This window comes from Podarcis gaigeae (genome assembly GCF_964106915.1).
Source record: "Podarcis gaigeae genome assembly, chromosome: Z".
Lineage (NCBI taxonomy): Eukaryota > Metazoa > Chordata > Lepidosauria > Squamata > Lacertidae > Podarcis > Podarcis gaigeae.
Genome location: NC_139691.1, coordinates 32,431,300 through 32,449,377, shown reverse-complemented (window position 1 = coordinate 32,449,377; position 18,078 = coordinate 32,431,300). Strand labels below are relative to the sequence as shown.

Sequence of the window (18,078 nt, the reverse complement as noted above, 5' to 3'; positions counted from 1 at the left end):
CCCTCGGACAATAAAGCGAGATGAGCACTACAACCCCAGAGTCATCCGTGACTGGACCTAATGGTCAGCGGTAAAAGTGTGCTTATCTGAGCTACTGCCCTGCCCTTACTAGCATGCTGGAAAAGAAATGAGAGCATTTGTAAATTCTCAGCACGTACCATACTTTTCAGATTGCTGCTCAATACATCAGTTATAAGTGACATTTGATCCACTCACTGAAAGCCATGGAAACAAATGAGAGTAGTGTGTTCAAGATGCTTTTTTCCAATTTATTGGATTATCCCTGCATCAGGTAAAATCTGAATTGACAAAGCATCAAGATTGGTGTTGTCTGAGGGTAACGTCATGTGAATGACACAAATTAAATGGGAGTGCAAATAGCTACAAATACACATTAAATTCCAGGGTAGACAAACTCTGAAAATCCTACTAGCTCTTTTTTGTTTTAGAGGGGGAAGAGATATAAGAACTTTAGGAGTTTGGAAATGCCATGTTTCTGCAATCAGCTATATACTTCCTTGGGAATAATAGTTCATTGATTACAGTGGGGCGTTCTTCTTCAAATTAAAGATGCCTACAGTTTCTAGGAAGGAATCCTCAAGAGGGTTTCTAGCTTCTTTTCTGTAGTTGGGGGCGGGGACAGATCTTAAGGGGAAGTTAAGTTCACACATCTTTCCCACCACAGCTTCCCAGTCTGCCTTCAGCCAAAAGCTGAGGTGACAGAGTGCAACCCTATAGTTGCTTTCCGCACACACACACAGCTCAGTCCTGTGCATCTTTACTCAGCATTTAGTCCAACTTGGGTCAATGGTATTTAGGCTGTGTCCACACTCACATTTACTGTACAATCACAATGCTTCCAGTGCTGGGTTAAGCTTTCACATGATGTTATTCAAAACGCATTATGTATCCTGTATTTTGCTATAAAATATTACTGTTTGATGTTTTCCTTTATAAAACGAGCTTAACATTGGCAGGCGTCCTTAAGCTCTTCCTAATTCACCTGTAACCAAGGTGTGAACACCTTTGCCACATACACCCGGACAACACCATTACTGGCCCCAACAACATCACACATACCATCTCGGGACTATTTAATTGCTCATCGTCTAACATTGTGTATGCCATCAAATGCCAACAGTGTCCTTCAGCTCTCTATATTGGACAAACAGGCCAGACCTTACGCCAAAGAATAAACGGACATAAATCGGACATCAGGAATCACAAGACAGAGAAACCAGTAGGAGAACACTTCAATCTCCCAGGACATTCTATACAAGATCTCAAAGTAGCTGTTTTACTACAAAGGAATTTCAGAAATAGACTGGAAAGAGAAGCTGCTGAATTGCAACTTATCACCAAACTTAAAACCATGGAGAAACCTGGTCTGAACAAAGACCTTGGATTCTTATCTCATGATACATGACAAAGCCATTTTTCACCTTTTCACCCCTTGCTTTTTTCTGTAAGACCTATTGCGGTCATTAAGAGTCGTCAACAGGCTCATCACAGCTATCTGCCAATCACCCATTCCCACCACCCTTCTGAGTAATACCCCTCCCCACCTTCTCATTATATAGCAGGGTCTGGAAACTTCTGTTTCAGTGTATCTGAAGAAGTGTGCATGCACACGAAAGCTCATACCAAGAACTGACTTAGTTGGTCTTTAAGGTGCTACTGGAAGGAATTTTTTTTGTTTTGACTATGGCAGACCAACACGGCTACCTATCTGTAACCTTTGCATAGGGTAAAAGTATCGCTGCCCCATCAACACTATGTACACAAACAGAAAGGAATCGGACACTAATGAAATCATGATAATCTGAAAGGCTAGCAAGCACTGGGTGGCGAACAACTCTTCTGCACCCTAAGGTTTTAATGTGAACACGGACTTATAGTCTCAGGCGAAGTGTAAATAGTTTGCAGTCAAACCTAAGTTAATGTGTCTTTGAATGTGAAGTGCAAGTAGTTAGCGAAGGGGTGCAGGACCAGGACCGGAATGCATGGGAGCCTAACACTTCTCTTCTGATGAAAATCACCCCTCTCTCTCTCTACCACTCTCATGTTTGCCTTTGGCAAAAGCGCAGGTGTTTTAACTAACTCTCCCGGTGAAAACAATGGGAGAAGCATAACTATCTGTGGTGGAACTATGCACGTTTTCTTGTGCACGTTGCTCTTCACGCGGGGCGGAAAGTCAAACAGAGGAGAATTCCCCCACCCATCCATTAATGTACACTCGGTTTGGCATTCGTGTGTGAGGAACACGCGCCCAGTAAGGCTTCGCCATTCTGACCGGAGTGGAGCCCCATTCAAGGAGGACTTTCTTCTGAAGTGACATAGCATCGGATCCGGCTGGCTCTGAGCTCCGGCAAGGGGACGGTCGTGCTCTCAGGGTGGGCCTGAGAGAGCAACTCACGAACTGAGGCTGCAAAACCAAACTGATGGTGTCAGTACAGCCTCTCGCTTCTCTCTTGCTAAGTCTGCTACCACCGACAGTCGGCCGGTTCCAAAATAAATCTGCTTGGGAAAATAGGAGAGCCGCCCCTTCTAATCCCTTGGGGTTATACTAGCAGCTCCTCCTCGGGGTTCCCCATCGAGGCGAGGCGTTCCCCAGGCTGGTCAGGCTCGGGAAGCAGCTCAGGAGAACTCGACTTCTACTGCCTCAAAGTCCCGTCGGACGAGCGGCCGTCAGCTTCTTGTCTAGAAAAGCAGCAGCAGCCTGGCGCCGACCGACCTCCAGGCAGCAGATCCACTCCGAGGGACGCCCGGATAGCGGCGGCTCCTCTTCGGAGGGCAACAAGGACAACAAGATGCCCTTCTGGAAGCGCACGGTGGAACCTCGCCGGCTGCTCCCCTCCGCTGCCGTCGCCCCTCGCTTGGCTGCTCTGCCGCTGGCCCAGCTCCACGACGTGTGCGGCCTGGCGACGCTGGCGCTGCTCCGGCAGCTGGCCGATCTCTGCGGACACTCGGCGGCGTTGCTCGCGGACCTAGAGGGTCGCTTGCTGGAGCTGGCCCGCCGCGCCCACCGGCTTCGAAGCCGCCTCTGCAGAGTCCACGGGCTAATCCGCCCCGGGGCGTCTCGAGAGGCAGGTAAGAAAGAAAAGTCATCGTCCGCCCCGTCGAGGCAGGGCCACCGCGCTCTTTGGGAATAGCACGTGGGCCGCTCCTAGAAGGGCGCGCGGATTGTTTCCAAGGCGGAGAAGGCGGGAGGGATTTGCTGTAAGGCAGCTACTTACCCCCCCCCACTAAAAGAGGAAAGGCGTCACCCAAATGCTTACGCTAGTGGTGAAGACTGCGAGCAGGTGACCTGCTTGTGCCTGGCCGGTGTGCTCTCTGGGTGGCAGTCACTGTGACGGGCAAATTCAATACTTCTCTCCCTCCCTAAGTTCTCTTATCATAAAACCAGACTTGAGTCGGACCTTGGGTTCATCCACACTTTCCTTGTGCCCTGCGTAGAAAGCAGGGGTCGGACAGGGGCTCAGTGTTTCAACCAGAGGACTCCTTGAAAGAGAGGATTTGTCCTTTCACAGCCATTTGAATGGAGGGGTCTACTCTGTAGAGTAGAGCAGGTAGCCAGTCTGTGCAAGTATCTCTCTGCAGACCCAGAGGGTGGGGGTGTCAAGGAAGGGGTTAACTCTCAAAAGAGTCAGATGTCAGTCTCAATCCTTTCTGAAATCCACCATTTATGTCCTGGACATCCTGTGATGAAAAAAAGAATAGGCCCTTTGCCCATGCTCAGAGGCATTTTTAAAGAAAAGAATCGTCTCTTTCCCCAGCTTTTTCTTCCTAGTTTGGAAATGCAAAGGCTTCCAATGGGCTTGCTAACATGGCAGTGGTGGTGGTTTTGCTGACCCTGCTTGCTTGCTGCAACTTTGCAGCCTCGCTCCACCTTCATTGTCAAAGGCAGTAGTGCTTCTGTTTACCTGCTTGCGGACAGACTTATGGTTGTCCATTGTGATAATGGAAAGCTGGACTAGACAGGCATTTGGGCTGGTTCAGCAGAGCTCTTCTTATATTTTTAAAGATAGGTCACGTAGCTGGAAGAAGATGATACGCACAAAATTTAAAATGGTTCGAAACAAGATGCACCTGCGGCGGGGGGGGGGGGGGGGAGCTGGCGAAGAAGTGATTCTGACACATTTGGCATGTTGGAAACACATGGCTTTCCCCCAAAGAATAATGAGAACTATAGTTTACCCTTTCATGGAGCTACAAGTTTGCAGAACCCCTGACAAAGTACAGCGCCCAGGATTCTTTGGGGGAAGTTATGTGCCTTCTTGGCTGATAGCAATAGCTGCTAATCCACAGGCATTTCTGTAGAGAGGCAGGATCCGAAGGTCCTGGGCAGCAGGATAATGATGTGTGAATAGAACAATAGTTTCTAAGTCACAGGGAAGTAATAGCCCACTTTATCTGGTATAGGCCTCAATAGCCAAATTTATCTGGTATTTAGGCCTCACCTAGTTCTGGGTGCCAAACTTTAAGATGCTGAAAACAAATTGGAACAGGTTCGGAGTAGGCCAGTGAAGATGATCAGGTGTAGGGAATATAAGAACGAAAGAAGAGCCCAGCTGGATCAGGCCAAAGGCACATCTGGTCCATCATCCTGTTCTCACTGTGGTCCAGCACATGCCTTCAAGAAGCCCACAGGCAGGAAAATGTCTGCTGTGGGGAAGGGAGCTGAAGGAACTGGTTGCAATTGCAACTGTTTAGCCCGGAGAAGGGGAAACTTGGACTGTTTACATATTGGACTTTTACTCTGGCTCCAATGCACTCCCGCTGTTAGCATCTGAATCCACGTACATGTTACACAAGGGATGCGGGTGGCGCTGTGGTCTAAACCACTGAGCCTAGGGCTTGCTGATCAGAAGGCTAGCGGTTTGAATCCCTGCGATGGAGTGAGCTCCCGTTGCTCAGTCCCAGCTCCTGCTCACCTAGCAGTTTGAAAGCATGTCAAAGTGCAAGCAGATAAACAGGTACCACTCTGGCAAGAAGGTAAAAGGTGTTTCTGTGCGCTGCTCTAGTTTCGCCAGAAGTGGCTTAGTCATGCTGGCTACCAGTGGCGTAGTGTGGGTTGTCAGCACCCGGGGCAAGTAATATGCGCCCCCTAACCCGTGGATTTGCGCACCCTAACCCTAACCCCCAGATGTTGCGCCCGGTGCGGCCGGCCCCCCCTGCACCCCCACGCTACGCCACTGCTGGCTACATGACCTGGAAGCTGTCTGCGGACAAACACCGGCTCCCTTGGCCTATAGAGCGAGATGAGCGCCGCAACCTCAGAGTCATTTGCGACTGGACCCAACGGTCAGGGGTACCTTTTCATTTACCTTTACATGTTACACAGGGCTGATGTGTCCTGTTTCACAACTTGTGGCAAAATGGGAAGATCTTGCACAATTTCAGGTGAGATCTTGCCCAAAATGGACATGCTCTTGCCCCCAAAATCAGCACTGTGATGGCAGCAGGCTTCTCCCATGGATGTTCGGGGGGGGGGGGGCTTCTGCTGCCTGAAGCAGTAGCTTCACCCTGCCTAATGGCTTTGCCAGCTCTGATGTTACTCATGATATTAGTAATATAATATTAAATTCATAACCCACCCTTCCTCTGAAAGGAGCCCAGGGTGGCCAGTAATATGTAAAACATCTTAAGCTTAAAACAATTCCAGCACAGATGCAGACAGGGAAAGATCTCAGCTTCAAAGGCTCAGATTAAAGCTACCCTGTAGTTTCTGGAGAAATATTGTTGCATGATACTTTTTCTTTTCAAACCAACATCTTACCTGAAAGGGTAGCTTAAGCCATGTTCCCTTCACAGCCATTGAACTTGCGTGGGTGGCAGCATATGCTCAGGTGAAGGCTTTGTGATAGGAGTTCGGGGGGAGGGGGGTTGCAAGGGGAGAGGTAAGGGCATCAGGTGACCACCTGCTTTTCTCTGGTGTGTACAGCAGGGTGCCAAATGAGATCGAAAATGCAATAGGGAGAAATGACCTTGCTGTGTTTTAAACCACTAATGTGTTCATAGCCTTGTATTCTTATTCCCCGGAGGACAAAACAACATCTAATGAGCTTAAGCTATGGAAAGGTAGATTCTGGTTGAACGTTAGGAAATATATCAAGAGGAATTTGATAGTGGAACCAATTGCCTAAGGGTGTCCCTTTTGGAAGGTCTCCAGCGAGAAGCTAGAAAGCCGTCTGCTGGGGAAACTCTAGCAGAGGTTGGCAAGATGATCTATAAAACCCCTCCAACTGATTGTGTAATTTACAGTTTGTTGTCTATTCCCCTTCCCCTTCCCCTCAATCTCTTGTTGGTTTCTGGTATGTTTTCCACTGGGTTTTCTGACCAGAGGGGTTTGAAAAAGTATCATGGAGCCTGTGTTTCAGATTTCTCAGCAAAGGTGCTTTTTTTTTTTTAAGGACCCTTTAAAAAGTATGCCTTCTTGGAGAACAGTTCCAGTGTAACTGCAGGGTGTTTTCAACTGTTCTGACAGTGCCCAGCAAGCTCTCCTGCTTCTCCATCTGCTCTGGGCTGCCATTCCCCCCCCCCCCCCGCATGTCAAGAGTGAGCCAAAAGCATCTTTTAGGGATGAGCTTTTATTCTGTAGACCAAAAAGCATTTTATTGTGACTTAGCATTATTCCAGTATTGAACAAACTACGCCAAGTGTACAGTGGTACCTTGGTTCTCAAACTTAATCCATTCCGAAAGTCCATTCCAAAACCAAAGCGTTCCAAATCCAAGGTGCACTTTCCCATAGAAGGTAATGCAAAATGGATTAATCCGTTCCAGACTTTTAAAAACAACCCCTAAAACAGCAATTTAACATGAATTTTACTATCTAACGAGACCATTGATCCATAAAATGAAAGTAATAAACAATGTACTGCAGTCACACAATCAATATATTCAGTAGCTGAACTGGGTTTCACCCAGTCACAAAAACAAAACAAAAAGAGCCGCAAAAACAAAAATGCAAAATAAATAGCAAAAACAAACAGACCTCAGCATAACACTCAAATCGGAAGTGTGGCACTCAAATCGGAAGCCTAACACTCAGAATGGAGCATGTTTGGCTTCTGAAAAAAGTTCACAAACCAGAACACTTACTACCGGGTTTACAGTGTTTGAGTTCCAAGTTCTTTGAGTACCAAGGCATTTGAGAACCAAGGTACCACTGTATTTTAAAATGTACTAGAGTGTGCAATTGGATTTCCCATCACTTATACCTTTAATGCTGCTGTTATTTTGGTCATGATCAATCTTCTTGCACCAATGTGTTTTTAATAACAGTTCCATAAAAATATCAAACCAGTGTATTGAGAGATTAAGTCAATGGAGTATCGCTGAAGTTCTAAGAGTCGCACATTGGATTGTTTAGCCATTTAACTGGGGTTGAAAGCAAACATTGAATAAAGAGTTGAATGGACCTACAAGGTCATGGACTTATGGGTCTATTCCCTGTGGAGTTTTCTTTCTCAGCATTTGTTCCACATCTGCAAATGGGGTAAAAGTGGTCTGCATACTTGTGAACTATGCCTTCTGCTCCGAAAAGCAGGTCCCCCAATTCCCTGTTTTCATCCTTACAGAAACTCTGTGAAGCAGGCTAGGCTGAGAGAGGCTGGCTTAAGACGATCATCCAATGAACTTCATGTTTGATGGGAGATTTGAACTCAGGCCTCTCTGGGCCTGGTCTGGAACTCTATTTTGGCTCACTGAGAATGAAACTACGCCCAAAGAGAGATCAAAATATTTTTGATCAAAAATTCATAAAACTAAGCAAGTAATTCAAAACAATTTTGTGACATAACCCTGACCCCACATTTATACCACTTTAAAAATTATGGCTTCCTCGAAGAATCCTGGGAACTATAGTTTACCCCTCACAGAGTTACAATTAAACACTGCAGTTCTTGAATAATATGAGCTGCTAAATGAAGCACAGAAACATTCTGTCAGTGTTTCTTGTAGATGTAGTTGCTGGAGGTCATCTTCAGTCCCTGAAAGATAGCCATTTTTTAAAATGGCGGCAGCCAATTTGAATTTCCAACATTCAAAAACTTCTCGGGATCTTGTCGGAGCTCTTTGAGCTGAGCTGACCAATCCAGCACAGTGGAAGGTGGAGGAATAATCTCATCTAAGATTAACCCGTTCAGGTCCCTCTTTCTCTCTTCCTTTTGGAGAAAATAATGAGTACAGTGGTACCTCGGGTTAAGTACTTAATTCGTTCTGGAGGTCTGTTCTTAACCTGAAACTGTTCTTAACCTGAAGCGCCACTTTAGCTAATGGGGCCTCCCGTTGCCGCCGTGCCACCGCCACGCGATTTCTGTTCTCATCCTGAAGCAAAGTTCTTAACCCGAGGTAATATATCTGGGTTAGCGGAGTCTGTAACCTGAAGCGTATGTAACCCGAGGTACCACTGTAATTTTACTCTGCCTCCTTTGGGGTTCGGGTGAACTGATTAACGGGACTGGCATGATTCCCAGGTCTTTGCATTTCTTTCTAGTAAATACCATAGTAAATATAGTTGGTTATCAACAGTTTGCTGAAGTCAATTATCTCCAAATACATTGGCCTTGAATTTGCAGGGCCAGTCAGTGCCATCCAGCAGGAAAAAAAAACATTTTGAGGGTTCACTGTATCTGCCACTTGGGCTCACCAGCAACTCTGACAATTAGGGTGTTTATCTTCCTTAATTTATAGCTTGTATCTTATAAAGTTTGACATGACCTTTCGTTCAGCAGTGCCTGGTGAAGTGCTCAACCCAGCCCGGCCCAGCTTCTTGCAGCCTTGCAATATGGGGGAGTTAGAGCAGTAAAATAACGAGATAAAACAATGTTAAAACAACAAGACACAGCACTAGAGGAAGCACTAAAAGAAGTTAAAAAGTAAAATAGAAGAGAGGGATAAAAACAAGTACTGAGGGTTGGTTATAAAGCAAAAACCTGCCTTGAAATGAGCCTTAGAGCTGAAAACCCTCCTTCCTCCATGAAGTGTGGGCAGAGCTGGATTTAGGCAAAGACCCAGTCTGTATCTGAGAAGGAAAACACAAACCAGAGTTCTGAAACAAACGTAAGAATGGAAGTAACTTCCCAGAGCCCTGGAAGGATACCAAATGGCAACACGAGTAGTAGAGAGGTGGTGACCCATAACATTGATGGGAACATACTACAGGTCCGGCAAGTTTCAAGCCAGAAAAAAGGCTAAAGGTTGATATTAATTCCCCAAAAACTTGTATTCGCCAACTACCCAAAACCGAAGGGCTTCGTCCCACAGATAAATCGCATAAAGCATCTCTTGAACATCTTAAATGATACACAGCCAGGTGTAGTAAAGCCAACTGATACAGGTTCTATAGAGTATTTATACTATGATGGTCACTCGGTACAAGCAATGATCACCTTCCATGATCAAAACCTGACCAACCTTATCCACAGAGCAAGACATCTACTCATAAAGGAAAGGATAGTAACACTAAGATTTTTCGAAAATAGGGTACCAAAGATCTCCTTCTTTGATGCCAAGGGCAACAAGCCAATAGCAAATGAGGATCAGAAAAAATCTAAAAAGCAAAACTGACCTCAAAAGGTCCAGCTTGACCATCATAAACAAGAGTCACCAAAATAAAAAAGGAAAGGCACATCCCTATACGACTCGCAATACCCTATGAGCGAGCGAAAGGACATTTTCCCTACAGAAGAAAATGCTCTAATAAGCCGATTTTGGTCATTCAGCCCAAGCTGAAATTTTGGAAAGATTAGAAACACTAAGAAACAGATTGGCTGGGAAGGATGCTCACAATGGGGCCAAGGTGGGGCCACATTTGCGGTCCTTCTCTCCAAAATGTCTAGTTGGCAAGAGGATGTCTGGAGGCTCATTCAAATGCATAGATGCGGACCTTCAGTCCCAGCCTCCATTGGTGTACGACATGGCAGGGGCCAACCAGGACGCGAAGCCCTCAAGCTCCTGGCTTGGCTACCTCAGGTTGTCCCCAAATGAGATAGCTACCCCCCCCACACACACACCAAGAACAGAGGAACTCTACAGCTCTACCAAAGAGATCCCTACTGATGGAGCAAATGGAAGTGTTTTTTTTTAGACAAAATAGGTCTCCTAGACAAGGTGGGAATGACAGAAACAGGCCTCGGAGGGAACGGGGTCTAAAGACCAGGTGTAGGGAATCTTTTGTCCTCCAGATTATTGCTGGACTGTTACAATGTCCATCATTGGCTATGTTTGCTGGAGCTGATGGGACTTGCTGTTCAGCAGCATTTGGAGGGCCAAAGGTTCCTCACATCTTGCCTAATGGTAGGGCCGGCTCTGTTTGATTGAAACCTGGATGTTATAAATTATTTCTGGAAACAAGCAGTGATGTGCCATGGCTCAGGCTGGGCTGTGCATGTATAAGGCCAAATGTCTGCTCTTGTAATTGGATCCTCCCTTTTGCTTTTCTGGAATATAGGGGTGTAAGAGGTTTGGGTTGATTCATAGGTTTTCAGATTCAGGAAGTTATGAGTGGGAGCAAAAGTGAAATCTAAAGCAAGAACACCATTTAAAATTGGATCCAACATACAGGAAGGAACTGTTTTCACACAGGGCAGAGAGTGGATGAGTTTCCAGCTTTGGACTGCGGCTTTGGGAACAAACTGGAGGAGATTTTTAAATTGTTGGAGTCTGGGAATGAACTACAGGAAATGGGAAAGTGAATCCCTTATTCCCCTGAGCCTGCATACACAGTCCGCTGCAAAACTGTGAAGTCAGCCATGTGGAGACGGAGCTGGATTGGAGAGGATCCATCTGTAGAATGGGAACAATGTCAAGCAATTTCACAGGGCAGTTAGAGAATAAAATCATACAAAGACTGCAAAGCATGTAGGACATGATCCAGCTTAAGTTCCAGCACTTTTAAGTCCTTTTCACTTTGGTTGGAAAACAAGCTATGTGCTAAAAACTCACCTACATAAATCAATGAGACTAGGCTATGTACACAACCATACATTTAAAGCACATGGTATCACCCAAAGGATCAGGTAGTTTGTTATGGTTGCTGGGAACTGTAGTTCTGTTAGAGGGTAAATTACCATTCCAATAATTATTTGGGGGAAGTCATGTAGTTTAAATGTGCTTTAAATATACGTATTGTGTGTACGCAGCTTCCAAAAGTATTTCATTTTGGTTCAGTCAACCCCACTGTTGAAACAGGAGTTTCTGGGGCAGTGGACAATCTGGAAGACCCAAACCATGCCTCCCCCCAGTACATTCTGTATATGCTTAAAGGCACTCTTCTTCCTTTTTGCTTTATATAATCTGAGCCTTGGAACTGCGAAGCAGATTAGGGGATAACCTCTGCTGAGCACTGGCTCAAAATTCTTTCTTTACGTAATTTATATTTCTCTTTCAAGAAGATACCTCCAATCAGCCGACAGCTGAAACAATAAAACTTGGGACACATGAAACAACCTATTCTGTTTAAAATAAAACAACATCAAACAAAACATCCATAAGCCAACTTTATAAAAACACCAATCTTCCTTTTTGAAGAAGATGTATTTATTTGCATGAGAAAAATGTACCAAAATGAGACTGCTGGATCTGTTTGAGAAGGGCATTCCAGATGTGGAGAACTTTTGCTGTGGGCAAAGCCAGGCACAATGTCATAGACCTATAAGACCTATCTCCCATCTTTTTAATTATTTAATTACTCATTGTACAGCAGCTGGTCAGGAATGGATCACTTTGATCAGAGCCAAAGAAGCGGGTGTTTAAACTCCTGGCTGTTACCCTAATCTAATTCACCCCTCTGTAGCTCAGTGTTCAAACACCACACGCCTCTGAATACCGTTCACCAGAGAAGACAGCTGTTTGCGATGAAGTCCTGTTTCTGGGCTTCACATCAGCATCTGGTTGGCCAGCATGAGAAACAAGATGCTGGACTAAACAGGCCTTTGGTCTGAAATTGCAGGACCCTTCTTGCGTCCGTGCTTCTTTTCTTTTAGCTTTGAAAAAGATGGATTTATTTTTTTTAGTACAGTGAAATAAAATGTTTGGTATAGGAATAAAATTAGCAATTCATAATGCATCGTGAGGCCATCCTGGGGGAGTAGCACTTTTAAAATAAATGTTTTTAATTGGTTTTTCAAAAGGAACATGAGAACATAACCCCTATTAACGTACATTTACCCTCCCACCCTCCCTCAAAGCACAGAATCCTAAGGGGAAACGTTACTGCAAAGCTTCCAATGTGAGTCCACTGTATTTGATGTTCTGTTGAGTATGTGATGAAAGGATGCAATGCTTCTATAAAACCATCCTCTTCTCTCTTTCTTGCTAAGGCTTTAACTTCCTTGGTCAGTTGTTCTGAATGTGCTGCAGTCCAAACTTTCTGTTGCCATGGTGACATTTGCAAATGCTCAAAAGTTTTGGGCGACAAGTTGTTGAACTGCTACTAAAAGAAACATAGAAGCCAACCGCCAGGGGCTGTGGGGCTTTGGCCCCTGCAATAAAATATCTGAGCCCCTCCCCCCCCCCCCCGTTGATGGGCATTGCCATTCAAATGGTGTGTGTGCACCGTGTCATGTGATTGAGGTGGAAGACACACTTGGTAAATCCATACCATGATCAACTCCTGCCTGGAAACCTATGTCTCCACTGTGGAAGGACGTGTGGATCCAGTATTGGCCTCCACAGTCACTTAAGGACTCATTGTTAAAACCGTGTTTGTGGAAGACAATCTTACTCAGCTATGAGTGATCGCCAAAGAAGACGACCTAGGCCCCCACAATATTTTATTCAAGTTGGCACCCCTGAAAAGGAATCAGTACTTTGTATCTCAAACTGATGTTTTCATTTTTAAATATTGTTAACAATAATGAAGTAGGGGGTACAGACTGGGGTGTGTGTGTCTCTTAACAACTCTGAGTACAGTTCCCAGGATTACTTGGGGGAAACCATGACTCTTTTAAGTGGTGTCATATTCCCCTGCATGCAAAGATAGGCACTAGTAGATTGAGTGGACAAGACCAATAGTGGGTTCAAAAAGGCAGTTTCTACACATGCCGTAGAGAGAATTGAGGGGCTTGTCAACCTGGAAAGGTAGCCCATCTAGGAGGAAGACTGATCCTAAACTTCAGGGGCCTTGCAGGATATTTTCACAGGAAGAAAAGGCTAAGGAGGAAACCCTACACAAATCCAGAGTGGATTCCCTAAGACAGTTGAATAGCACCTTGTACGCCTCCTTCCAGCAACTCCTTCAGCCGAGCTGGTGCCAAACATAATTGCTCTGCTTTTCTTTCTTCTCAGCGAGGCTGAGAAGCGGGTCCATAACTTCCACACACACTGCCCACTTGCGGTGCTGCTAACACAGAGAGGTTTGACTCCGCCCCCAGAGGTGCACTCCACTGTTTCTCAAGACAGATGGATGCCGACAAAATACTGCTTTAAATGAATAGTGCAGACAAGACTCAAGCAGGGCTCAGTTTGCACCAGTTGTAGAAAAGCTGTTTTGGCACAGGGGCTGATGGCCAACAGATTCTCACCCTCACCCTTGCCCTTGACATTCTATGGAAAGCAGGGTTTCTGTGCTTGAATTGGAAACTAGGTACTCCTGGTCCTAGTCAGTAGGATGCTTTGTCCCTCCTGAAGGCCAGAACAAATACAGTGTTACAGGATGAAGCTCTCCCGCTGCTTAAAAGGCCTTGGTGAAGGCAGGATGCTGCGAGGCGGAAAAAAGGTGCTGACTTTGCTTATTGTGCTGTCTCTTTTATTTTCCTTCCCCTTGTAACTGTTTGAGTCAGAGTGGAACTTTTGGCTCTGCATCCTGGGTGAGTTCTGTATGCCGTGAGTGGATGCTTGTTCTGGAGAGATTCGCCTGCTTTCCAACCTGCATGGCGGTGGGGAGGTTTGTGGTGGGGGTGGGAAAGCAGTTTTAAAAAGCAGAAGCCTGACACTCTTGCTTGCAGCAGGCTGAGCCAGAATGTGGGGGGGGGGGCAAATTTGAGAATCTCCCTAGCTCTGCTGGTCCCAGGATCTGAAAGCCCCCTTGGCAGAGAGGTCATAAATGGACCCCTGTATGCAAGGAACGGGACGTGGGTGGCGCTGTGGGTTAAACCACAGAGCCTAGGACCTGCCGATCAGAAGGTCGGCGGTTCGAATCCCCACGACGGGCTGAGCTCCCGTTGCTCGGTCCCTGCTCCTGCCAACCTAGCAGTTCGAAAGCATGTCAAAGTGCAAGTAGATAAATAGGTACCGCTCCAGCGGGAAGATAAACGGCGTTTCCGTGCGCTGCTCTGGTTTGCCAGAAGTGGCTTAGTCATGCAGGCCACATGACCCGGAAGCTGTACGGCGGCTCCCTTGGCCAATAAAGCGAGATGAGCGCCGCAGCCCCAGAGTCGGCCACGACTGGACCTAATGGTCAGGGGTCCCTTTACCTATGCAAGGAACAGAGGTGTGCAGCATACACAGAAATGCCGTGGAGATCTTTGTGGTGCTCTGTCTGCATAGGGATCAAGGCTGTAGCTCAGTAGCAGAGCTCATGCTTTGTGTGCAGAAGACACAAGTTCAGTCCTTGGCATCTCTGGTTTAAAAACAATCAGGTGATAGAATTTTCTCTGACCGAGACCTTGGAGTACTATTGCAGTCATCATAGGCCAGGGTTCTTCAATCTTGGGTGCCCAGATGTTGTTGGTCTATAGATCCCACGTTCCACTGCCAGCTTGCCCAATGGTTAGCGATGATGGGTGAGTCCAACAACATTTTGGGACTCAAGGCGGAAGACACTGGTGCAATCAGTACTGAGCTAGGTAGACTCAGAGTCTGCCACTTCCTCTGTTCTTCTCAATTTTGCATTTCTGGATTATGTTATATGTGCTTCCATAAAATGAAAAGCTATATTAAGCAAAGCTGCATATACAACAGTATATTAGGGGGAAATGCACTAATATGTTGGTGACTTTTTTGGGTAAATAAAAATAAACCTATGCAGAAATGTGGAGGGCTGAATTTAAAACTGGGGTGGAAGAGGAATGTGAAACTGGACAAAACCCCCACCTGAAATGAACATATTGTCCATCCCTTCTACCATTCCAAGAACAGTCTCTCTTTTCTCCTTCAAGGCATGACTATTGCCATAGGGGTTCAAAGCTGGCTGGACCCATGAACAGGAGCATTCTTGTTTGAGGATGGTGATGCACTGCAATATTTGGTTGCAGGTTTCTCCCCCACATATCCCTAATTTATTGCACATCCCACCTACAGAAGAAGACTACCACCATCTTCAAAATTGCATTTTGGCTGAAAAAGCACTCCTCCTCCTCCTCCTCTTGCACCCCACTCCGAAAAGAACAGCTAATTCTGCATGAGTCAATCTTCTTTGCTCCGAGCACTGGATTCAGAAGCCTATTCCACGCCTTCTTTGAAATAAACTGTTTACTGGTGTTTAGTGGCAAAAAACCAGCCGTTCCGTGCCCTCTGACTTTGCAGGCTTGAGGTCTGGAACAAACAAGAGGGAATAAAGGAGTCAGCTGCATTTTCCAAACATGGTCTATACTATGGGTGTGCAGCTTGAATTAAGTTACTTCCAAGCAGGATGTAGCTCGAGTTCATGACAAATTTTCAGGCTCATGCTAACAGCAAAAGGATCAAAGCAGTCAGAATAATGCTTCGGATGTGTGCATTGTGGGCTGAGGGCTTATCCACACTTAAATTTTGCTCTGCTCTTTCCAGACACAGGTGAAGCACAACAAACTGCAATTTGGTTTTTTTGTGGATTGCTGTTTGCTCTGATTCAGATTTAAAGAGCAGGTTTTTGCGGGAAAAGCTCCAGAGCAAAAGAAAAAAGAGCTTTAAAGTGTGGAGTGTGCCTGGAAATCATGGAAGAAAGGTAAGTGTGGATAAGCCCTGAGTGTCTCCCATAATAAGGTTCAAGACAAAGCAGCTCAGTTCAGCAAGGCTTCCTCTTAATTTGAGCGCTAGGTCACACTCTGTAGTTCTTCATTCTAGGCAGCAAGCCTGGCTGAGAGATCACAGTAGTGATTTGCAGGGGCTGTGCAAAGCTCTTTCCTACACAGCTGAGGTCCTTCCAAAAACACTTTGATTTACAAAGCGCCATTAACTGAAGCAAAAATGTTTTGCTCTGAATTTAGGCAATTCAGCTCTTGGGATCTTAGGCAAGCTTTGCAGATCTTGAGATGCTAGAGAAAAGCAATAACTATCTCCTCCTGCATGAATGCACCTGGTTGCCCAGATTATCATTGGTGGTCCTGTTCCAGATGTGAGAAACAAAACCTCCATGAGCAGGGCCTATTCTGTGGTGGTACCCTGTTTCATGGTTTAATCTGCTTCCTGCATTTTAACAATTTGGTGAGGGTTTTTTTGTTTTGCTTTTTAGGTTTGGTATGTAAGCCTCCTTGAGGACCTGTGGCATAAGGGAGTGATGGTATTTAAAATAAATTATTGTAAAATATTCCGTTTGTTGAATGTGGAATGTTCTCCCCAGGGAGGGTCAGTTGGTTCCTTCCTTTAGGCACTTTTCTTCTTCTTTGGCGATCACTCGTAGCCGAGTAAGATTGTCTTCCATGAACACGGTTCTAACAGTGAGTCCATAAGTGACTGCGGAGGCCAGTTCTGAATCCACACATCCTCCTGCAGTGGAAACATAGATTTCCAGGCAGGAGTTGATCACGGTGGGGGTTTGCCAAATGTGCCTTCCTCTTAGCACGTTTCTCCCTTTCGTCCTGAGTTCGAGCTTCTCCAAAGCCCATGACACCTTTGGTAAAGGCTGTTCTCCAATTGGAGCGCTTGCAGCCAGTGTTTCCCAGTTGTTGGTGTTTATACTGCATTTTTACTTCTTTTTTTGTGCCTTCCCTTGAAATGTTTCAAAAGGCGCTGAAGCGCCTGAACTGGGGAAACACTTGAAAAAGGCTAAAGGCTGGAAATGCTTCCTTATTGGAGAACTTTGAGGAATTAGATCTTTGCAGATTTTGATACAAATTGGACTGATTCCCATTTCCCAGACCTATGCAAACCATATTCCCCTAATGCTCCAATGCAGTTCTTGAATAAATAAGGATGCAATACAAATTCGCCTTATGTGTTGGGCTTGGGAGAGGGGGCTTGTATTGGGTGAAAATAGCTTAAAAAGCAGAAGTGAGGAACCTCTGGCACAGGGGCCAAATGCAGCTATCTAGGCCTCTCTGTCAGACTCTTGGAATTGGCAGGCCACACCCCCTCCCCCAGGCCACACCCCTTGAAGGCCCTACTAACTACCTCATTAAATGTTTTCACTTGGCTGGAATGTGGCCTTGAACTCTGGTCACATTGAAGTTGGTAAGAGAGAGAGGTCTGTAGAGAAGCAACAAGTGCATTAATTGCTCGGCTCCCTTTTTCCTCTGGCCCTGCCCATTTTGTGCATGTGTACATATGGATGCTTCTTTTAGAAATACCTACTGCAATTTTCAGTATGTTTCAGGTCTTGTGTCTCCCAATATCCCGTACTGAAGCATGTCATGCTTATTTTTCTATTCGTAAGGGGACAAAACAAATCTGCAATAAACGTACTACATGACTCGGTGCTGTACTATGCTTGCAGTTCTGCCCAGAAACATGTTTTGTTATCCGTGGCTGGCTGTGGATTCCAACTGGAGGGAAAGCAAGAAGATATTTCCATCCAAGTAGAATTTGTGGGGCCAGAGGCTCGTTCCCAAGCAGGCCAGGCTGAGCCGAGCAAGAAAATCACTTCCAGATTGCAGGCTCTGGTCCAATGGGCAGCCCAAGGGGTGTGGGTTTTGGCAGAGAGGAAGCGTGCCTTGGCGCTGAGACAGGAAATGCAGGACTCTGGCTCACCACGTGTGGGCTTGCTTGGCCCCGGAGGAGGGGTCTCCAATGGGTCATTTCGCTTTGGGCCTGAAAGGTCACACACCTGCACTGCACAACCTCTGCCTCCTATCTCTGTGCTGTGAAGCCCTCTGCTGAGAACAGCGTGGTAATCCGAGAGGGCCAAAGGCTGTCACTGGAAATGTTGACGTTGTCTTGATTGTCAACTGGAATGTGACACAGTTCTCTCTACTGCTCTCATGCACATATGCCTAGG

At 45.9% G+C, this 18,078-nt stretch overlaps 1 protein-coding gene across 2 annotated transcripts in view; it reads left to right on the top strand.

Moving 5' to 3' along the window:
* The first annotated feature begins 2,610 nt into the window (after positions 1-2,610).
* Positions 2,611-18,078, top strand: part of NHSL2 (NHS like 2) — a 113,224-nt gene continuing 97,756 nt past the window's right edge. For both annotated transcript variants that reach the window (XM_083722075.1, XM_083722074.1), the window contains exon 1: positions 2,611-3,090. In XM_083722075.1, coding sequence (XP_083578201.1) covers positions 2,811-3,090 — 280 coding nt within the window. In that variant the 5' untranslated portion in view covers positions 2,611-2,810. The remainder of the gene's footprint in view (positions 3,091-18,078) is intronic.